Here is a 23,897-nt window from a genome sequence, read left to right on the forward strand (position 1 = left end):
TATTTTCTGCCTACTTTAATCAGCCTTTATTACTTTCTTACTGCGCTACATAAAATAATTCAGTTATCTTTTCTCAATAATCTGTTACGTTCATATATATAATACACGACTACTCTTAGTGTTTAACTGTTTATGTTATTAATAGTACTATACCCTGCAACTAGTAGTAGTTTATTAAAACAATTTATTTTGATTGTGTAAATCGGGGAAAAAAAAAGGATCCATCAAATTTCAGTATAACGCTGTTGTTTTTCTTACGTAGGCTCATACTAGCTACTTTATAATTTTCTGAATACACAGAGGCGCAAATTTATTATTGTTTTTTTGTTTCCTTTATTAATTTATTACTACGATGCATGTCTATGTTGTAGTACTTTATTGTTTTTTTTAATAACACGTAGATTACCTTTCGGTTGTAGACATGTAGTACTAAACAGTCAAGGTGCCAGTTGCAATGCTAGTTGGCATATATAAAGAAAAGGTAATTAATTTGAGTCGATGAAGTGGTCACTTTATTCTCTTATTTAAGTATTGATGATTTGAATTATATAATAATCTTTAAACTAATAAACAGAATTTAGATTTATAATAAATTAGTCTTTAATTTTTTGAATTAAAAAATACAGTGAACAATAAAAAAAGAAAGGTTAAATATTGGAAGGGAACGTCAAAGAAAAAGAGGTTTGGGATTTGGGGGGCAACATTTTGTTGGTGGCTATAGATGTTTTAAACGGGGTTTAGGAAGGCAGTCACGTTGAGTCCACAAAACCAAAAATAAAAGTAAGGTCCGAATGACGAATCTTTCGAGAGAGGCAGAGGCGTCTGAGTAATAATAATGATGCCTGTTGCGGCCACAAGTTGCACATTTTGACTTGGGATATGGATTTTGGACTAGTGTCATTGTGTGATGTGATTATTAATTAGTTAATTAATTAATTCCGTTGACAGCGATATAGAGAATTCATTATGGTCCAACTCCAATAATTAATTGAGACTACTCCTCCATATATATTCATCGGCGTTAAGAATATCGGAGACCTTTTTTTTGGGGTAGCGTAATATAAAAGGACAAAAAATCAATCATCACCGTTTAAATTTATTTTGTTTAGTTTTTATAATAATAAAAATAAAAAAATAAATGTTAAAGGTTTTTTATTAAAAATATCTGTTTTCTGAGACTTTATCTTTTTTTCTTTTCAATAATAATCAATCGATAATTACGTAAACCAGCTAGCATAGCATCAATAAGCCAAGCACAAGTTGATAACATTACATAACCGGGTACGTAGCCGTATGGCCGTATCCTTGAATCGATAATAGCGCCAGATCATAGGCTTATTATTGTTATGCTTGCCTCCATGTACTGTAACGTCCTTGTTAGGTTAAGTTTCGCTTTCTGATCGATGCGATTCTATGTTGTTTCTCTGTGCTGTGCTAACATCAATGTCTCAATAATAATATCTGTATGTGGTGTATGAAGAGGCACGTTACTACGTTATACGTATCCATATATATGTAGATTATTGTTCTTCTAACGTGATAACAAATACCTAGCCATCACTCATTATTGTACTAGAGAAAAAAGATATATATCAAGCAAGGTTGTTTAATTTACTTAGGATCCTATATATATTACCAGCTACCGTCGTATTCAAACAGATAAAAGGCAAATATTGGCTCTTTCGCGTGCATATATATATGTATATTCGTACGGTTTAGGATAACATTGAGGGTACGGTCAATAATTATATATAAATATCCAACGACGATGGAGATTAATCAAATCAATAAACAAACTCAATGTAGTACTTGAGTAAATTATGAAATTCTCTTAAGTCCAAAGGTATATATATTGAGTAGTCACGTATATATACAGTGTATTAGAGCTTTATTTTTATTCCTATTCAATCCACAATATTCACTGCTGAAGCAAGTGGGGGAAGACCACATAAACGTTGATGAATAATGAACATGTTACAAGTTGCGCTAGTGTTCATGCAAACTAATTATTCCTATTCTTTCATATATATCTGCTGGTTCAATAATTCAACACAGGCTTCACATCAAGCCTAAGGGGACGCCTGCCCCGACAAAATGTTATTCGAGGGGCACTATATTTGAACATCTATATACCTGATGACAAAAACAAAATCTTGATATGCTTCCTACCTACACATTGGATTCCGCAACCACAAGATCAATAATCATCCAATCTTCAACACCACCTCCTCATGAAAATTCGAGGGTTTTCTGAAGCATTTTCATAAATAATTGTATATCATGCACCTTGTTCACTGTTCCACTATATTATTGGAAGTTTCCCATATATATTATTTTGATTGTCTTCAATATATGTCTTATCATTTAAATTCTAATATTGTGGATATATACTTTACTTATTTACTCTAACATTATTTTTAAAAAAAGTTTTTTTTCACAAGTAGCGAAAGCTAGACAGTCACACAAGTACCGTCGTGTAGGGGTGACAATGAATATGGTAGAATAGGATTTGGATTTAAGTCTAATTTTAAATTGAGATTTTTATATAAACTCAATTTTATTCTACTACTAGATTGAGAATATCTCAATTCTAATTCTATCCGTTTTTGATCCGTGGATATCTCCGAATTACAAAAAAAAAAATGCAACATTATTATATGAGGAGTGCTAGGGGCCAGCAGATTTTGTGAGTTGTAGCCATCAATTAGTCATTAATAATGTATTTAATGGTGTGAGATTTCATCTAATGGTGGAGAATCACTCATTTTTATTTTGGTGGCTAAGTACGGGCCATATTTTAACAAATCTGCTGACCCCCTAAACTTGTCCTTATTATATAACTTGATGATAATTTAAAATAAAACTTATTTTTATGTAAATAAATATTAAATTATCAATTAATGATCTTCTCTTAGTGACTAAGTATCTTTTACATTTAGTAAGAGGTTTTGAGTTCAACATTCACTTAATATATATTTTTTTTATAAATATATAACATATACATATATAAGGTGCGGGTAAGACTGAGGCTCAATTCGCACTCTACTTAATCCACACGAAAATCCTACATACACCCTATCTGTTGGATTATATTGACAACCCTATCCAATCAAATTAGGTCAAGTGAAATATCCATGAATAGAGTACATGTTGCTATTCCTAGGACCGTGCCAGAAACACTGATGTTCTATAAGAGAATTTAACGTAATTAAATAAAGAGTGTTAAGGAGTCACTAAGTTTTATGATTTGTTATTTGTAATTTTAATTAGTCATTATTAATATTTTTGATAATGTAAAATTTTATCTAATAATATAAAAATATTTATTTTTTGTCTACTAATTAAATACGAACTAAATTTTAATAAAAATACAAACCGATAAACAAGAAGTAGATAGAGATTTTGGGGGGCGGGGGATATTTAACAGCAATTAGACTTTTTTTTTTTTTGTCATTCACCAATCATAAAATTGAACATAGTCTTTTTCTTTTTTTGGGTGTGTCGGTTAAATTTAGTATATAGCTTAAGCGAATACAAGCCAGGCCCACTCCAGTAGGAGAACCAATGCCTTTATCCGGTAATTTCACTCGCTTAAACACTATATCTTCTGACCCAAAAAAACAATCGTATACAACAATTAACATTAATGTTTTCGTCTTTCTTTCTACCAAAAATATGTTTTCTTCTTTCTTTCTACCAAAAACCAATTTTCTATTTGTTTTGAAAAAAAAGGGGGCCCGGGTGGGGTTGGTTTGGGTCTTAATATATATCCTTTCTTTCACCCGTATTGTCAAAAGCAAAACATGATGTGCTAATTAGTTAGATATTGGACTATACTATATAACAAGTCCGCTTCTTCGTACAATAAGATTTTGGGTTCTAATATGTTAAATTACTTCAACCGGTCTTTCCATGGATATCCTTTAAATTTTTGGTCTTTATGAAGCCCTAAACCTGAGTCTCAAAAACTGAATATTGGAGTGACATTGAAGTCTAAAAAAAATATTTAAAAGAGAAAAATGATTTGATGTTAAGTACTTAAGTTGTTAATCTGGTATTTTTCGTTGACAAACAAAAGTGTTATTTTCCTTGTAATTAAATGACAATGCTTTCGCTTTTTGTTACTATTATATATTCTGTCTCATTATCTTTTGAATTCTTAATTGATTGGAGCTAATTAGTAAAATCCAACTTAAACAGTTAAACCACTCCTAATTGGCTAATTAATTTCATCCTAATCAAAGACACGGTGCATTAAATAAGTAAAATATTATATCTAATAAAATGAAAATAATGCATTTGAAGATCCACACGCCATCTACACATGAATCGTGGCCTAAAAACGAACACATAGTCCTGAGAGCTATGTGCAGACATGGAACAATAACAGTCGCAGACATGAAAATTTTGGGAAAAAAAAGTATACTCCAGAATGAAATCAACAAATAGATGTAGTTAGGCTAATGAATTGAGTAATGATCGAATTAGTGGCACTTAATGAGAGTCAAAATTGATAGTGCTATTTCTTCGCATGTATGAAGCTGTACACGTATCACTTGGCAGCGCCGTGAAAACATGCCCCACAAGTCACAGAGCACAACCCCCATGCATATATAGCAAGAGAAAAAGGAAAAGCAAGAGGAATTGGTTAAAATAAAATAAACGCAAACCAAGGGTTGGGGGACTTATATAGGCACACGCCGAGACATAAATTCACATCTCAGAGTTTCCATACGCACTCCGAAATCGAATAAGTTGCATACATTGAGCTGCGGAAATGTGGCGGTGCGTCGCTCGTCGACTTCGTGTTCCTCCACCCTCCGACGGATCCACACCTAATCACTCTCTTAGATCTCACTTTTCTAGATTCTTCTCTGTAAGAATTCTATCTCCTTACTCTCTTTTAGGTTTTCTGTGTTTCATTTTTCCTTTACTTGATTAATCACTTCAGCTGTTCCTTTTTAACATATCCCTTCTTTCTTTGACCTATTTCATCTGTTTGATTTTGTTTCCGGCTTTGCGTCAGCTGGATTTGATTTTATTGTATTTTTTGTTATCTATTTGATTTGATTTGCTTAAACCGAATCGATTTGTTGTTTTTGTTGTGTAGAGCGGAGGGAACTCGTCGTACACGGTGGTGGATCATAAGTATGATGCTGTTGTGGTAGGTGCTGGTGGCGCTGGGTTGAGAGCTGCTATTGGACTTTCCGAGCATGGATTCAACACTGCTTGCATCACCAAGCTCTTCCCAACTCGTTCTCACACTGTTGCAGCTCAGGTATCACGTACTTGATCCTTTGCCAGCTCCTTTTCGCATTTGTTTTTTAAGACGAGTCTCCACTGCATTGGTATTATGATATTGGTCTGCTTGATGTAGCTTTTTTATATGAGTTCTCTGTGTGATTTGTTCCGGTGAGTTGGAGATTATTATTGTGGCATCATTTCATCCTTGTTTTACACTTCATAGCAATTTTTGATGGACGACACTTTATAGCATAGATTGCTGTTATAAATGATGCACGGGGATTCAATCAGCTATGTGTCAACTGTACTTTGATGCTTTGAAAAATAACTTGATTTTGAAATTATCCAATAACATCTTTTCTTGTCTGATGTACAATTATGAAATAAAATGTATTTGATGACACACCAAAGTATCTAAAGTTGACATCATTAATCAAGCATTCTTGCTTGGTGTATATACTAGCAGTACTAATTCATAAGAATAAAAAATCTGTATAGGGCGGTATAAATGCTGCATTGGGAAATATGACTGAAGATGACTGGAGGTGGCACATGTATGACACTGTCAAGGGAAGTGATTGGCTAGGTATACACTCCTGTTCTCGGAAGTTTTTTGTATTCATTATATCCTACAAAGTTTAAATGATTAAACAGTTTGTTCTTACAAATATCACTGCATGCTGGGATTCATTTGCCTTTAGAAGAAAGTTCTTTCTCCTATGGAGAAGATAGGTCCTCTTGTTGTTTTCTTAAAATCCTCAAAAGAACTTTAGCTGTTTTCTACAAGAATCCTTAGGTGCTTGTGCAACCATGAGAACATAAGAATAAACATTTTCTTTTGGTATGCTTTTTCATTTCTTGATTCTCAATGCAAGCTCTATGTTCTACAGGAGATCAAGATGCCATCCAGTATATGTGTAGGGAAGCACCAAAAGCAGTCATTGAGCTTGAGAATTATGGATTACCATTTTCCCGTACAGAGGATGGAAAAATATATCAGCGTGCATTTGGTGGTCAAAGCTTGAACTTTGGAAAGGGTAAATTCATTTTGGAGTATGGTTGGCTTTTTTACTTTTGAGAAGAGTTCTGACCTGGAATTCCTTTGTTGCCATGATACAGGTGGTCAGGCCTACCGATGTGCATGTGCTGCTGATCGTACTGGACATGCTTTGTTGCACACTCTTTATGGCCAGGCTATGAGACATAATACACAGTTTTTTGTTGAGTATTTTGCATTGGACCTTATAATGAATAATGACGGTGAGTTGTTGCTGAAAACAAGTTTGTTTTATGTATTTCACCATCAATTAACATTTCAGGGCCTTAGTGTTCATTAGGCCATATGAGCAATTTTTATACGTGTGACAAAACTTGTTTCTATGCATTGTATATCTTATTTAACTCTTGTTAGCGATGTTAATTGCTTTCTCAAACATATATGACGTGGTGAAAAAAAGTGGACAACATTAAATTTTTGTTTTGAAGGTGGTGGTAAACTTAACCAATTTCCCTATTGGATATGTAGGAAGTTGCCAAGGAGTAATTGCCTTGAATTTGGAGGACGGAACATTACATCGGTTTCAAGCTGCTTCAACAATTTTGGCAACAGGGGTAACATGTCTTTTTCAAGATATTTGATACGGATTTTCTTTATTTTTTTTTATAAAAGAAGAAATATGGTGTACTTCACTCATTATGGATACATGAGATCTTTTGTTTTGATTTGCTTCAGGGTTATGGTAGAGCATATTTTTCCGCAACCTCTGCACATACATGTACTGGAGATGGTAATGCCATGGTTGCACGTGCTGGACTCCCTCTCGAGGTTCTTCCCTGCCTTTTTTCCTTTTGTACTTTGTATTCTTTATCATATGTTGTTTGTCTTACTCATTTACATTCTTTCATTGTAAACTCTGCAGGATTTGGAGTTTGTGCAGTTTCACCCAACAGGTATATATGGAGCAGGTTGCCTTATCACAGAAGGTTGGTAGTTTAACTTATATTTGCAACCTTGAGTTTCTTTATATTGTACCTCAAAATGTGCCTTATCCAATTACGTTGGAATAGTGTGTTTCTCATCATATTTTTGAAACTTTAGGTTCCCGGGGTGAAGGTGGAATTCTAAGAAATAGTGAAGGTGAGCGATTTATGGAACGATATGCTCCCACTGCAAAGGATCTTGCATCAAGAGATGTAGTTTCAAGATCAATGACTATGGAGATTCGGGAAGGTCGTGGTGTAGGTATGGTGGATTCATATTGATTTATCCATGTTTCACTATAAACTGGTCATTAATATATAAGAAGTCCGAGTCCTGCCATACTATCACAGTATTACTTGAGGGGTACCCTGTTTTAAGCATAATGATTTGTATAAACTAAATGCCAAGTTTTCTTCAATCTTTTCTAGAGGGTCATCTTTTTTTTTTTTTTTTCCATTCCTAATAAACAAATGAATTATTCATGAGAATCATGACCTTGATATTTTTTATCGGGAATTAGAAAATAATTTTTCTTCTGTTTTAGTTAGATAGTTTAATGTTCTTTTTCTTCTTAATTAAGCTTATTTATTGTAAAAATTATTTGCAGGACCCTTGAAAGATCACATCTATCTCCACTTGAATCACTTACCCCCAGATGTGCTCAAGGAGAGACTTCCTGGAATATCGGAAACAGCTGCTATTTTTGCTGGTGTGGATGTTACAAAGGAACCCATTCCTGTTTTGCCCACTGTGCATTATAACATGGGTGGTATACCTACAAACTATCATGGAGAGGTATGAAGTTAAAATAATCAGTTTTTGAGTATGACTTCTAATTGAAATATTGAAATATTGAAATTTTGAAATATATCAAGTAAAAAAGAAAAGAACCATGGATAATTATTTATACTATCCTGGCTACATATTGATTACTGGTATATCAATGCACGTTATTGCTTGGGTTTGTTAGGACAATGATATCCATATCCATATCATTTGTGATGATCTTATGCCAATTATGCAGGTGGTTACCATTAAAGGTGACGACCCAGATGCAGTAGTTCCTGGATTGATGGCTGCTGGAGAAGCAGCTTGTGCGTCGGTGCATGGAGCCAATAGGCTTGGTGCCAATTCGCTTCTGGATATTGTAGTTTTTGGCAGAGCTTGTGCAAATAGGGTTGCAGAAATCCATAGGCCAGGCAAGATTCTTTATCTGTAATGGGCTGTGTGACTTTGCACTGAATTGAATCTAATACTTCAACAATTTTACATGCACAGGAGAAAAACAAAAACCTTTAGAGAGTGACGCTGGTCAGAAAACAATTGCCTGGCTGGACAAGTTGAGAAATTCAAATGGTTCATTGCCAACAGCGAAAATTAGGTTAAATATGCAACGGATAATGCAAAATAATGCTGCTGTATTCCGTACACAAGACACATTAGCAGAAGGTAAATCCATTTTCTTGCCAGTCATGTTCTATAGTGTGCAAGGCCTGTGTTGATATCTTCGTCCTCTGAACTTTATTTCATGCGTTCTAGGTTGCCAATTAATTGATAAAGCGTGGGAGAGCTTCCATGATGTCAAGTTGGAGGACCGGAGTTTAATTTGGTAAAATTGTTTTTCCAAATATTGAATATTTCTGAATTCTTATATTTCTAAGGACCTGCTTGTTCATTGTAAAATTTATTCGTTAAACATACACAGGAACTCCGACCTGATTGAGACTATTGAGTTGGAAAACCTTTTGATTAATGCCTGCATCACAATGCACTCAGCTGAAGCCAGGAAAGAAAGCAGAGGAGCTCATGCCCGTGAGGATTTCACGGTTGGTTTCCTTTTCTCTCGTGTTGTTGACGAATATTATAAAGATGAAGAATGTAACTGAATTTCTTGCTTTCTATTGTGCAGAAAAGAGATGATGAGAACTGGATGAAACACACTTTGGGGTAAGTTGTTTGCCAATACTGCAACTTTTCTGTCTACAGATTTTCTGTTCATGGGAGTAGGAACTTAAGTAGAGATGAAGTCGTGTCTCATTTCTAGTAGGAACCTTGAATCTACTGGCCTTATTTGGTTTGAGGAGAAGTGGAAAACAACATCTGCAGTTAACTAGTGGGAACTAAATAGAATGTGCAATGGCTAGGTTTCATTACGCATCAGTAGGGAAAACTATTCACCTTGATCGTAAAAGTAAACTATATTTGGGCTTGAAATAAGGGTGTTGCAATTATCAAGAACCCATTCTAAAAGTTTGAGTCGAGTTCGCTAACATGAATTTGGTGTGATGACTCTTACTGCATCAATTTGCAGGTATTGGGAGAAGGAGAAGGTCCGGTTGGACTACAGGCCGGTGCACATGAATACACTAGATGATGAGGTTGAGTCATTCCCTCCCAAAGCTCGTGTGTATTAATTTACTTGTTTTTGTGGACGGTTTAGGCGTATTTGCTCCACCGAGGAATGACTGGTGCAACTTGAAAAAAGATGCAATAAATCGTCGTAGATGCTTGTTGATTTTTTATGATAATTGTTGCATTATTTATCGATGCGGCATCCGCAGTAGACACTGTATTTGTAGCAGAAAATAATAGCAAATACAATTCCAGTTACTGGTTTTGTATGTGGATAATAAGTTTTCGAGTGTATATGGCCTGCCAAATGACGCTTCAGCACGTTTTTGGTTGCTATCATGGCTCCCTAAACTTGTAGCATTTCCTTACAAGTGACGCTACATTTTAACCAGTTTTGTTCAACTCCCTAGAAACTTCTAATTGGAGACTTAAAAGTTAAACAAGTTCTACATGCCTTTTTCTCGAAGTCTAAAGCGGAATGGGATATGCGATGAACTCTGTGAACCTGGTTTTAATCAGCTCCGATTATAACTTGAAAGCAAAGAAATGCCTGCAAACATTTTACTTTTTTCCTCTTGGGGTTCTACCTTCTGCGACTAGTATTGAGTAGGAAATATATACAATTTGAGAACATCTCAATTTTCAAACGAACCAAGCCCATGTCATAAAATGAAATATCTGATTGTCGGACAAAAGCCTGTAGCATACCAAAACGAGTGCTCTCCTATTCCGAACGGCCGAAACAGCTTTGGATTCACCGCCCCTGTGGGGATGGAGGGAAAGAAGCTTGAGAATTCCAAGAGGTCACTTAGAGGTTATCATGGTGAGGCGGCCGAAGATACGGCTCATGGGATAGAATGCGCCGCAACATCCGCGATTAAACTTGTATTCAAGTTTCCTGAACTAGCAGTCTAGCACCCTACCCAAAGTGGCTACTATTTTCCCGTTGACAAGCCGGATTGGCCAAATATGACGAGTAGAGACAGAGACAGTAAGGTCGCAGCAACTTCGAAAAATTTTAATCACGTACAATTTTGTTCGTCATTTCAGTATAATGCACGACATTTATTTATTCTTTATTTTTCTCCTTTCCCTCCTTCTTACTCTTAAGATCATAAATTCATAACTAAAATCAAACCGGAAAAAAAAAAAAAGAGAGAGATGGAGGTATTGAACAAATGTGCAATATACAGAAGATAACAGTCCATTAATTTATGCTCATAACACATGAAACATAAAAATCCAATTTACAAGAAAAAGAAAAATCCAATTTACAAGAAAAAAAATATTCATATGCCAAAGTAACAACATCCGGTTAAAATCACCATTACCTTTGATTTACCAGTTGGCTGATTCTTAACTTATATAAAGTTGATTTCCTAACATTATTGTTTACAAAAATATTATTTGTAAACCAAAATCTTCCACAAAAATCGCCACCAATATATTTATGTATAAATATATCATTTCATTTAATTTCATTTATTTTTAATATTTATTTATATTCCAACATGTATTTTATATTGAAAAACTTAATTTTAATAGCTTATTTTAGTATACAAGTAAAATTAGCACATCAACTCTAATTTATATATGGAATAATTAAAAGAGAAAGCAGAGCAAGAAAAGAAGCCAAGTCGAGGAGAGCTCGAAACATGAAAATACAAGCTTGAAGTACAAAAAAGATGAATAAACTAGGAGTTGGCGCTAGGTTGATGCCTCCCTTTTTCCTTCTCCTTCACCTCACTCCCCTGCGTCTTGTCGTAAGCTTCACAAACATCAGTAGAGGACACAAATCATTTTCATTAACAAATATTCAATAAGCAACGCAATCAAAACCAACAAAAAGCTACGGTTCATATATAAATATAGCAGGCTATTATCAAACCTGGGTGGTTTTCATCGATGAACTTATCCGTCTCAGTCTTGGGAAGAGATTGGTTCCCACCGTAAGTTCCTCCAAATCCTTCTTCATCGCACCTCGTAGCATACGCTTCCCCAAACGGATGAGACATCACATCCCTTTAATCCACGTACACATCAATATATATAGTCTCATCGATATACAAATTATTTAAATTAAAGCCAAATAATTTTCAATAGTCTATTCAGATCATATTATTATAATATTATTTGAACTAACCCGTCTTCGGTAGTTGCAGCAGCTTCCTCGCTTGGGTTCTGATCTTTCTCCTTGTCCATGTTATGATCACTATGATCAGTTTCTGCTTCTGGGCGGGTGCAAAATCTAACGACAGAAACTTCCCGACCACGGTTGCAAGAGAGAGATCGTGGTACTGATGAAGCCGCAGGTGAATACGTCAGAACCGTCTTGATAGTGTGAAGCATGTTTATTTTTTCTTGTGCGCATACATAGCAGAGTGCAGAGTGTTAGACTTTGGTTGATGGTATAAGTGCATGCGTTTCAGGAAAATCTAGTATGTTCATGACAAGACACGTGGTGCAATTGGACGCGTGTCCTTAACATAAACCCTTGCGTGGTTGCATGCTCTCCAATTTTCAACTGAGCCACTGCCACGTTCTACTGAGTGCTGAAGTAGCATCTCCCAGGTGTAAGGATAAGTTTTTTTATTTAAGTGCATTAAGGCGGTTAAACCGATCTTTAAGAATAGATTGTTCTTGAATTGTTGCACTGGTCATCGTTGGTTGCACAGTCCAAAGATGATCACAAATTCAGAGTTATTTTTCAATGTTAATTTTTAACGTGTGGTCAAGGATATAGTCTTGATTTTTTTTTTCTTTTTCTACAATCAAAGATCAAAGATACGATATAATCTTGACCTCGAGGAAAGTCTAAGAGGTTTGGTTTACGCAATATCCTATATTCTATTTTTTATTGCATAGATTTGGGATTTTCAAACTAAGAATACTATAAATAAAAAGTATAAATATAAATTTCAGGGTAATTTATGTAAATATTACATAAATTGTTTGTTCTTCAAATTTACGCAATTATATTCTTTTAAATATGAAGACGTAAATACATTGTTTTATATATCTATAGAAATCGTTACTGGCAGTAGCAATTTACATAAATGGAGAACACAGAAACTGTTAGAGGCTGTCATATTTTTAGACTAAGATATATGTGAACACTGGATTAAAATAACGGTTTATATAGACATTCACTCTCCACGTAAACTACTATAGTTTTCAGTGATTTACGCACGTCTCCCAATACATATAAATCGCTACTGGCCAAGCATCAATAAACAGAAACCGCAACAGCCTCTAGCGGTTTTTGTGTTCCCCCATTTGCATGTAATCCGCGACTGGCTATAGTGGATTATGTGTTTACATAAACCGCTACTGCCAGTAGCGGTTTTTATAAATATATAAAACAATAATGTATTTGCATCTTCATATTTGAAAGAATGCAATGGCGTAAATTTGAAGGACAAATATTGGAGGCTACCGTGAGGAGTGATGAGAAAAATTTATTTTTGGATTTCTTAGTAGATTATTTTGTAGTAGAAAAATTGTTGTCAATTTGTGAGTTGTTAAAAGTGGAATCAGATAAGAATGAAATGAACTAGAGGATTATATAGGTAAGTGAATGGTTTCAGGGAGTTTGTTGCACAATAATGTTATTTTGATATGTGTATTTTTGGTTGTGTTGTAGGTGGAAGGATTTCGAATTTGACCACTTTTCATCTGCAGTCTTTTCTAAGCCAAAAAAAGAAAGTTGACAAAGAAGGTCTTGCTTTTGGTGTGGTTAAGGAAGTTGGCACTGACGCTGCTCAGATAAGTGCTCGTCCTATTCACCAGGTGAAAAAGAAAATAGTTTGACTTAGAGAAGTCTTCAGAGATTCTTTCTGAGGAGGAGTTAGATGTGAGAATTGGAGGTATATATATTTTTAACAGGCAAAAATGGCTTCATGATTTCATTGATGGTGTTGGTGCACAGTCTTTATGGAGTGAACAGTTTTCTATTGCAGAACTATCTGATAAAGTCATCCAACATGCTAGCGACGTGATGTTATTGAAGAACGTAGAGAGAGAGTATTGGAAAGTATATGCAAGTAGATACTATAGTATCTTAATTATATGGTCGTTTATTTTTCATTTAGTCTGATCTTACCATTTGTTTGTTGCATAATTGCTTCGAGGCTATTGTATATAGGTCAGACAACAGAGCTATTATAGGGGTGTAATGATCCAACTTATAGTCCGTTATGATCAAGGCTAGCAGCTAGGTACTACTATTCAGTTGATTTTGGAAACTCTATACCATATATTACATATATACATATGAGGCTATAACGTTAGTCAAGAATCACATATCTAGTAAAACATGTCGGAATAAATGTAAGTTAAGCAGATAATACAAAGAACAAATAAGCATAGCAAAGCATTATCATATCATACATGAAACGCCATTAGGCTTAGTTTATTACATAACCTAAGTTCATACCTAACTACTTATTATTCTATGTATATACTCTATTATTTATACTTATAGGCCTCGGCTCACAAGAGCCACCCTAATCTAAGACCCATTCTACTTATTAAATATATACAAAAGAGTTAGCCCTCTACAAAGTCTATCCAGAGTGAGGGCAAGGACCACATTATGTTGAAGTGAGAGAATCACTCTGATGTGCCTGTGATGTTGCTGCTGTTGGCATCCTCCGTGGAGTCCTCCTCTCCAGTCTTGAAAGAACTAGAGTACAGGTCCTCTATCATCTGATCAATCCATGCCTCTAGCTATAATCTGATGAAGGTGTCGACCCAGAGCTCTCGGGAACCCCTGGCCGATCGAACCTTGGATCGGCTGCAGAGGATGGTGGTGGAGCATTGAGCATAGGTATATCGGAGACCACTTGATCTTCATCGGTGTTGAACTATGGTCTATACTCATGTATATCAATTATCGCAGACTCCGGTATCGGCTCTGCCACGTTCATAGGAGAAGTCGGAAAAGGATATTGGCCACTGCCGCAGTGAAGTGAAGCTTGGATAGCAGTGTATCATAAGGCATGTCAGGGTCAAACTCCTGGCTGAGCAGAGGGTGTGTTAACATGGTAGCGTTTGTTTTCAGGTACTGAGACAGAGACTGAGAGACTGAGACTCAGTATTGTGTTTGTTAGTTCAGAGACTGGTACTAAAATTTTTGTCTCTATTTCCAAAATTTCAGTATTTGAGTACCTCCAAAAAGTAGGGACACAGGGGACTGAAATTTTTAGAGATGGAGACTGAAACTTTAATAACATTTTATACCTTAAATATTTTCATTTCAATTAATTAATTCCAATTTTACCCTTTGTGCAAATTAAATTAGAGTTTCATTCTTGTTTCAATTCCTGTCTCCCATTTTGCACCAAACAAAATACTGAGATTTGTTTTAATCCCTGTCTCTCAGTCTCTGTCTCTCAGTCTCAGTCTTTCAGTCTCTATCTCTCAACCAAACGCTACCATGAAGTCGAGGAATTTGCCACCATGTACCCCGAATGCACATTTCTCTGGGTTTAGCCTTATATTGTATTTTAGTAGTTGCTGAAACGCTTCGTGAAGGTTGGCCTGGTGGGTTTCTTCCGATTCTGATTTTTCTACCATATCATCGATGTAAACTTCCATATTCCGTCTAATTTGATCTTTGAAGACCTTATCCATCAGCCTCTGATATGTTGCTCTTGCGTTTTTAAGTCCAAAAGGCATTACTTTATAGCAAAAATTACCGTGATCAGTTATGAATCTGGTTTTTTCGTGATCTTCTGGATGCATTAGTATCTGAATATATAACACCCTACCATACAAAACCTTACACTATAGTCGTAAATCAGGGCTGGTAACACATTACGACGTCTAAAAGCAAAATACATACATATATTTGAAAGATAGTAATATAGCTAGGATCCTGTGAAGAAAGATAACAAAATAAAAATTGAATTGCACTTGAAACATTGAAGATAGCAAGCGTCAACAAATAGAAATGAACGAAACATACACACACACACACGCACATAAATACATACATACATAGGATTCAAAAGGATATATATAGTTACAATATACAAAAGCGGAGAACAATAACATCTAAAGCAAAATGGAAAATCCCAAAGGACGATATTCGATTTCGAGAGAAAACCAGCACGCTCAATGAATTGCATCACGTCCTGCATCTGTAAAATAAACAATTCTCAAAACGGGTTAGAATCAAAAGGTTCCCAATAGAGTAATATTCCAAATAGAGATTATGTAAAAAGATATGAACCCACTAGGCAATCCCATACTCCAATCAACCTAAAGTTCAAGTCTAGGGTCCTTTCTAAACCAAACAGGGTAATCAAAAACTAAATCTCAGCTAATAAGTGATCTCAGATTTCCAATTCCTCTCCATGCAAGTCATTAGTCTTCTCATTATTACAAAGGTTCTAACTTAGTAATTCAGTGTTCAGTAATTTGTTTAATAATAATAGCAAACACAAGTAGGAAAATCAAGCACAAACAAAGACAAATACATCAAATAGGGCAAATAGCAGTTAAGTAGGAAATTAATTACATAGATAAACCAAATACAATGAACATACTCAAACAATGTCACATAAATATAGATGATGCATGCTTGTCCTATAGGCCTTGAGCTCATGTGTCAGTTATTACACCAAATCCGACACAAAATCCGGTTGACACACCAGATCGGTCTCTCAAAGCGCATCCCCAGGAGGAATTATTAATCATGGTACCATTAACTCAATGGAGAGCGCCGTCTCACCTTCCCCCAGAGGTATAAATGTGTCAAACAACAGAGAGTGTTGTCTCACATCAACAGAGAGTGTCGTCTCACCTTTCATCCGAGAGAACGTGGCGTTACGTATCGCCGTTCCCACGTCACATTGTAACCATGAAACAAGCGGGATGAGACTTCCGTCCTTGCTTAGTGCAAGTGCCAAAACAAATTTAATTCGATACGCAAGCGGGATAACACCCAAACCTTGCCATAAATAGATATTCAATTAATACACGAGCTCCATCACTCAGACCTTGCCACTATAGCCAATTAGGCCATACAGTCATTATGGTGTCTTTTAGTAATTAATAGGTAATTTAGCTCATTACCCCACAATTAGTTATCCATTTCATCAATTGAATTTGTAAACCCCAATTATATATCAATTTTCCCAATTCCTTAACATGTGAGCGAGATAGAACCTCTATCCTCACCGCGGACAGGATAAAACCGACATCCCTGCAATGTCTCGTCTGGTTAACTAAGTGGTTAATCCGAGAATAATTAATTTAGTTCGTTGGACTTAGTCATACCCTATCCAAGGTTAAAAATGAGTTATCGGGGTTCATTTAGAGTTTACAAGCATGCCAGAAAGGCCTAACAGTAAAAAATAGAACTTATTCACAAAAATAGGGCCTGTATGTATGCACACTGCTATGCACACGCACACACCAAAAGACAGTTTCTGTCTCATGTGTATGCACGCCTTGCAAAACTTTCTTGTTGTGCATATGCTCATACCTCGTGCATATGCATGAGCCTTTTTGTCCATTATGTGCTGTGTGCACACACTATAGTTTGCGTGGGCATGCAAACCAGAAATTTTGGTTTTCTGCAAAGTTTCAGATTCTGATTTTTATTCGTTTATATCTTTTTTATAAAATTTTGATTTCTTCCATTCTTAAACCATTTTAAAGTTCTTTTCATTAGCTTCAATTTAAGATAAATTTTACACAAATCCAAGCTTCGAGCACCAAGTTATGACGCACCGAAGTTGGTCAAAATTCAGTTAAATTCATTTTCAAACCATTCTAAAACCACTTCTATGCATTTCAAACTCATTTTTCATCTTATCTCTATTCCACACCTAATCAAGAAAGGTCAACCATACTCCTTCCAATTTCATAAGTTTTTTTTATCAATAATCACATTAACAATCCAATCACACAACCAAATCCTCATTATTCCAATCAACAATTCACTCATGGCAAATTCATCACTTACCGTGACTTACCTTATAGGGGATATCTCACCCTATCTCGGTCTTCGGCCCAATTTCCATATCAATTGCCAATATAAGCAATCATACCACACCAAATCAATTATATATATTCAATTCCATTCATACTATGACATAGCACTCATCAAACACCAAATTTACATAACCAATTAATTCACAATCCACCATTTATCCTAAATCATTCTTCAAGTACATCATCAATCATTTTCATTTAACACTAACCTAGGGGAAGTTAACCTAGGTTTTCACAAAGTTTTATACAATGCCTATCCGAAATTAAGACTTGTATCTTCGTTGATGGCGGTCTCAACCTCAAAAACTCTTCTTCGACAATTCTCACCTTCACCGGCTCAAACTCCACCAATTCCACACCAAAGCGATCCAAGGAGTTCAACCGCGCGCCAAAATTTCACCGGACTAGCTCTATCTCACCCCAGAATCAATCCATACAAGCTCTATTCCATCTAATCACAAGATTTTCACATAATTCAAATTCAGTGAGTTGTACCTTTTGCAACTCATCCATTGGTATTGGTCGACTAGAGATGTCTTGGGGGTCAAGCTCGGCTAGGGCTGGGATGTCGTCTGTATTCTAGACAAAGTTGACCTATTGAATTGTCTGTTGATGGTGGTCTCAATTTCAAACCTGCATTTGCAACATTGTCTTGCATCTATATAATTGGCATGTACAGTTGCAACGACGTTGTTCTACACGTGAAACTTTACACATAGGTGAATTGTAGAAACAATAGTTCCGAAAGAAGTAAGGGATGGCCATTCGAAAATAACATTATAAGGGCTGACGTAGTCAACCACTAAGAATTGAATATCTAGGATTTTCGAGCATGGATGCTTCCCTAGTCTAGGTCTTAACCAAACATAACTTGTCACAGGAAATCTTTCTCCAAAGAAGCCTACCAATTCCCTGGTTGAAGGCTGTAGAGCTTTCTCGTTAAGCTGCATCTTTTGAAAAGTAGAGTGGAATAATATATCAGCATTGCTTCTTGGATCAAGTAAGACCTTTCTAACTGTCAGGTCCCCAATGTTTACTGAGATGACAACAGGATCATCTAAGTTTGGGCATTGTGACTTGGAACCCGATGCATCAAAAGAAATGTGATTGGTGGGGAGGGTTTGCTATTGTGTTGACGAAGATCCTTCCATGGTTAGCATTATTCCTAACTTCATTTTCTAGCTGAGCTGATGATTCCCCCTACAAAACTTCCTGAAATGTAGTTAATGACTCCTCTTGTGGGAAGTTCAGGTGGAGTAATCCATTTTCCTTTGTCTTTGGATGTTAAGTTAAAGTTCGGTTGATCTATTGCAGGGCTTGTTATGTATTTTTGAATTCTGTCGTTGACGTATTTGTCCACCAATCCTTGTCTTGCCAGTCTTTCTAATATGTCTTTGGCTGCTACACATTCATCGGTTGTATGGCCAAACTTTTGATGGAATGTGCATTACTTGTTCTTGTCCACATACTTCTGATTTTGATAAGTTCCTGCTCTGCTGTATGGTTTTATAATCTTAGGATTTCTTTTATCATGTCTTCTCCTTTCCTATTGAACTTTGTATATAAGTCAAACATCGGTGTCAACTTGAATGGATTCTTTTGTTCTTGTATTTGATTTGGTTTCCCATGTTTGTCCTCTTCTCTTCGACGTGTTTGCTTTTCGACTTTTCTAGCTTCTCTGATTTTTTCAATCTCTATCTGCTCTGATGCTTTATCTCGAAACTCAAATTAATATTTTAGATTTAGTGACTGCAATAGTCTCCTGGAATCTTCCCGGGCGGAGACCGCTCTCCAGGGCATGTAGGTGCACATTCGGACTGAGATAAGGAATTTTCCTTGCTATCGTGACAAACCTTGTCATATAATATTTCAAGCTCTCATATTGGCCTTGCTTGATGGTGATGACGAAATCAGAGTTATGGACGTAGATATTTGAGGCTGCAAAATGGTTGATGAATAGGTTGACAAACTCTTTAAAGTTGAAAATTAAACCTGCAAGCAAACTAGAAAACCATAATAAAGCAGCTCCGTTCAAAAAAGTTGGAAAGGAACGACATAAGATTGAATCAGAATCGCCATTTTAAAATATCATGGATTAAAATTTAGTGTTGTAAGTTTTGGGGTCGTGGAACCCCTCATATGGTTTTAATGTTGTTGGGAGTGTGACTTTTTTCGGCATTTGGAAATCCATTATTTCTGCCGAAAAAAGGATTTGTTCTTCTTTTTGTGGATTTTGGGGGAGTGACTTCCATCGTCGTATTTGTTTCAGAATGATGTTCATCCTCAGGATTTTCCTTGCTTACATTCTTTTTCTCACCCTCCTCCCTATCTCCACCTATCTACCCACTAGAAGGTCAGACATTTCCTTTACTTTCACCTGGAAGGCAGTATTCATATCTACTAATTCAGCATTAGTGCGAGGGGTGGTGGTACTGCATCGTTATCCATACTTGGAGTTCTACAAAAAAGAAGTAAAACAAACAAAGAAAGAGAATTTGTGGGGTAACGCTAGAATTCAGCCCCACGGTGAGCGCCAAATGTTTCGTCAAGGATACTCTTCTAACTATAGCTTGTCATTACTTCTTGATAATTGCTTTCACGTTTCCAGCACAGCAAAAATGGGAGATCCGCAGAGCTTTAACCTGGACGTGGAATTTACAAAAAGGATTTTGACGTTCAAGTCAATAATATATCTCTTAAAGTGAAAACAAGTAAACTAAATGTATTAGGATTGTGATTTGTTCTCCGATCCTGCCTTTAGCCTTATTAGTGCTGCTATTATCGTTGTTCAAGGTAACCGACCTCTCACCATCATTTCTGAATTTTGGTTCGAGTCCGAGAGAGGTGGAGGCCATTTTTTATCGGGAAGATCTTTATTTAAAATATTTTGAATAAGAATCCGAGGTATAACCGATGTCATCCGAGTTATAAGGGTTAAGGAAAAAAAATATATTAAAAGAAAATATCATTTACTTTTGTTTTTTGTCATAGTATTACTGTTTTCTAAAACAATATTTTAAGTAATAATATTTGAGAATAAAAAAATGAACAGCTAAAATTTATTTATTTAGTATCTAAATTTTATTAAAGATCTATTGTGGCTAATAAATTGCTACATGCACAAAGTGAGATGCCAATTTTCAACACTACATTACCGTGCTAGTTAACTAAAGTTTTTAACCATATTTTGGGCTAGAAGTTTTTTAACCTAAGTTGTTGGATAATCATAGTGCGGTAACCCAATAATGCATGTTTCAGCCCAAGAAAAAAACTGTGCGTAAAGTTAAGAGAGAACTGAAACCATCCAACAACCCACCAAAAACAGCAAGCAAAAACTTTGTCAAGGCTTGTTGTTCTTTTTTTTTTTTGGTTTCCTACGGTATCCCTCAACCCGGCAGGTCAAGAACTAATCCGTCGTGGTACTGAGTTTCATTTAAGGGTTTGTCGCTGGCCAATGGGTTGCTACATACACAAAGTGGGATTCGAACTCCCGACACTTGCTTAAGCAGACTAGTGAGCTAACCACTAGACTAACCCAACTTGGTTAAGGCTGCTTGTTCTTTTTGGTGAACATTGTCACTTTTGTTTTTTGTTCTCCGATTTTTAATGCAGACAAAGAAGCCCAACAAGACCTGAAAATGAAATTTTATTTGACAAAAGATTGTATTATCAGCGTTTGGACCCAACAAGACAAAGGATTATAGCGTTGCATTGTATTAGTACTTACGTAGATAATTTCCCTTCATCTTTCGTTAAAGTTAAAAAAATCAGGGCCTCTTGTTTTTTCTTTTTCTCTCCTTCCGGGAAGCACGTGAATTAGAAATTGGAGCCGTGTTTAACGAGGACTCTAGATAGTAACCCATATGCCATCGTGTAAATGACGCAATTCAACTTTCTAGTTCTAGGCGTAAAGATCACGCAGCTTTGAATTGTTCTTTTGGCCAGCTTATCTTTGCCGTCTATGTATGTTGGGGTAAACACTAGAACGATAAACATAGACACCGCCATTGTCCCCGCTATTTCCCAAAAATACCCCCATAATTATTATTATTATTTTCAAAAGCGACACGTCACTGACAGCTCTGCCCCACCCGATAAATAAATGAACCGCACCTAACTTTCCACGCCTCACAATCTGCTACCGTCAATACAATCAAATCTCAACCGTCAGATCTACACAGCCCTATTATATAAGATAGGTTTGGGTTTTCTTCTTTATGTCATTCATCTCCTTCTTTCCTTATCTTTATCCTTGTGTTTTCGATTAGCTCAGATCTTGTTCACGCGTTTTCTCTGATACACCTATTCTCCATAGATCTGTATGGATCCGATCCAGAGCTACATGCCGATGGTGCTTTTGTTCGGGTATAGTCAATTTTCTATTGAATTTTCGCTTAGTGGAGCTTTGATGTATAGGTTTTTACAGTTTTAATTTTGTTTTACAGGTTCTACAAGGATCTGACGCTTGTTGCCTCAGATCTAACGTTCAGAGGTGTGCGCTTCACGTTCGTCTTGCTTTTGGAATCTGTTTCGTAGCAAGTCCTTTGTTCATGGGTTTATCGAGGCTCTTGAGGTGTTGTATTTTGCAGGTACGGCAGAGAATCGGTTACTGGATGGACCCAGCGTAGATCCATAGAGAAACCAATCTGTTGCCGCTTTTCCCTAGTTGATATCTCCGTCTCCAGATCTACCATGATCGATTGCAGCGAAGCTCGTTCTGGCGAAGAACTCCGTTACCTATGTTGCAGATCTCAGAAATTGTAAAAGAAAATTAGTGTATGCTTTGAAGTTAAAGAGGAGGACGAGAGTGTGTGGATGTAGATTACGGGATGAAGAACCTCAATAACGCTGAGCGGGTTTGAGGTTTGGAATCCTGAGTGATCTTGTCATCCGACCTTTGCCATGACAGGTGCGCTTGCATGGCAGGTCAAACAAAGTTAATAAAAAAAGAATTTATTTGGTTTTCGGGGGTGAATCGCACGGGAGTTGCCCGGGGTCACCCCCTTGTGTGTGGTGTGTGCTTCCTTTTCGTTCTGCTCCCTTTTTATTACCTATCTGTTGCTCTTTCAACATCGGACGGGATGGAAACACCAGCGGATACGCATGCTCGTACGCTCCAATAATTGAGGTATCATCTTAACAGTTATTCGCATTAGATCATTATATACTTACGTATGCACCGTTAAAATTCGATGGAAAACTAATTTCTAATTACATCCCCAACTTAAAAGGACGGGTAAATTAAATAATAGTAGCAATTAGTTTTTATCAGTAGTTTTATTTTGGTACATGGGATATATATGCTTTTTATAATTTACCTAATATACATCGAAGCAACATTATTGTGCAAATTCTAACACCTTAATTTTTATTAATATTTTCAATGAAAACAGCTCATTAGTTATCGCTTGTTCAGTTAGTTTATAGTACAGTCTTCGTTCTTTTTCATAGTTTATAAATAATATAGTACAATTTTGTCTTTTTAGTTTATAGTACAATCTTCTTTTTTTTAATTCTTTATTAACAATGGAAATCTGCGCCAACAGTTTTGTAATTTGGTATTAATTTCATTCATACTCATCGAGCTATTAATTTAGTGGTAGTTATGCATTTTATAGCTCTACTACCGGTTTTTGTAACAATGATGTACTTCGCAATGAAGAGGAAGAAAACACTGGCTGTAAAAGTTTGTAGTTTAGAAACATGTTCTCTTTGAAGCCGATGTTGTCAGGAATATTGCTCGAGGAAATCTGGCGTTGAGAAGGCAGCATTAACATTTTCGAGTTGTTTCAAGCCGGCTGCTTTACGATTTCGAAGCGTTAAAGAAACGTCAACATTGGCAGTGGAGCGAAGCTTTCACATGATGATTTTAGTATGGTTTTCTAGTCTTTCATCAATATATTAAGGTGAAGATCCTTTAAATTTCAGTACGTATCATGTTTGATGTTTATAATATTTTACGCGCCTAACGAATTACACATTTAGTTTAGCTGCTAATTGTAATGTTTACCGAAGCACGCTTTAAACCCCCACCCTCCCCTCTTCTTTTTCCATTTGTTTCTTTACACAGTAAATCCTTTGGTTGTCGATGCCGTTATGTTGCATTTTCATTTTAATTAAATCCTTTTTTAAATGAAGTAATGCTCTAGTTCTTGTGTAGTGATTCTCTCATTTCGAGGGTGAACCAGTTCTCATATTTAAATGGTGGCTTTTGTTAGCTATGCATTGTGCTAGGATAGAAATATGTTGTTTGGGATAAGTGAATTTTGAATCGATGAATTAGATTCTCTCTTTACTTGCCTTTGCTATATATTTG

At 36.0% G+C, this 23,897-nt stretch overlaps 2 protein-coding genes and 1 long non-coding RNA gene across 3 annotated transcripts; 2 read left to right on the forward strand and 1 right to left on the reverse strand.

The window, feature by feature from the left end:
* The first annotated feature begins 4,286 nt into the window (after positions 1-4,286).
* LOC112800700 (succinate dehydrogenase [ubiquinone] flavoprotein subunit, mitochondrial) lies at positions 4,287-9,968 on the forward strand. Its single transcript, XM_025843064.3, has 16 exons — positions 4,287-4,876; positions 5,111-5,278; positions 5,743-5,830; positions 6,135-6,281; positions 6,364-6,504; positions 6,770-6,855; positions 6,977-7,069; positions 7,164-7,227; positions 7,343-7,486; positions 7,833-8,020; positions 8,250-8,424; positions 8,504-8,674; positions 8,765-8,834; positions 8,931-9,051; positions 9,135-9,172; positions 9,537-9,968. Exons 1-16 carry the CDS (start codon positions 4,778-4,780, stop codon positions 9,637-9,639), a joined length of 1,896 nt encoding a protein of 631 aa, XP_025698849.1. The 5' UTR covers positions 4,287-4,777; the 3' UTR covers positions 9,640-9,968.
* Positions 9,969-11,145: 1,177 nt separating this feature from the next.
* On the reverse strand, positions 11,146-12,289 carry LOC112800702 (uncharacterized). Its single transcript, XM_025843066.2, has 3 exons — positions 11,721-12,289; positions 11,466-11,599; positions 11,146-11,345 (listed from the first exon to the last, which is right to left on the reverse strand). Exons 1-3 carry the CDS (start codon positions 11,924-11,926, stop codon positions 11,272-11,274), a joined length of 414 nt encoding a protein of 137 aa, XP_025698851.1. The 5' UTR covers positions 11,927-12,289; the 3' UTR covers positions 11,146-11,271.
* A 9,503-nt stretch (positions 12,290-21,792) lies between these two features.
* On the forward strand, positions 21,793-23,135 carry LOC112803249 (uncharacterized). Its single transcript, XR_011861893.1, has 3 exons — positions 21,793-21,946; positions 22,027-22,073; positions 22,171-23,135. It is a non-coding gene; the product is annotated as an uncharacterized lncRNA (long non-coding RNA).
* The last annotated feature ends 762 nt before the right edge of the window (positions 23,136-23,897 follow it).

This window comes from Arachis hypogaea, chromosome 5, assembly GCF_003086295.3.
Source record: "Arachis hypogaea cultivar Tifrunner chromosome 5, arahy.Tifrunner.gnm2.J5K5, whole genome shotgun sequence".
Lineage (NCBI taxonomy): Eukaryota > Viridiplantae > Streptophyta > Magnoliopsida > Fabales > Fabaceae > Arachis > Arachis hypogaea.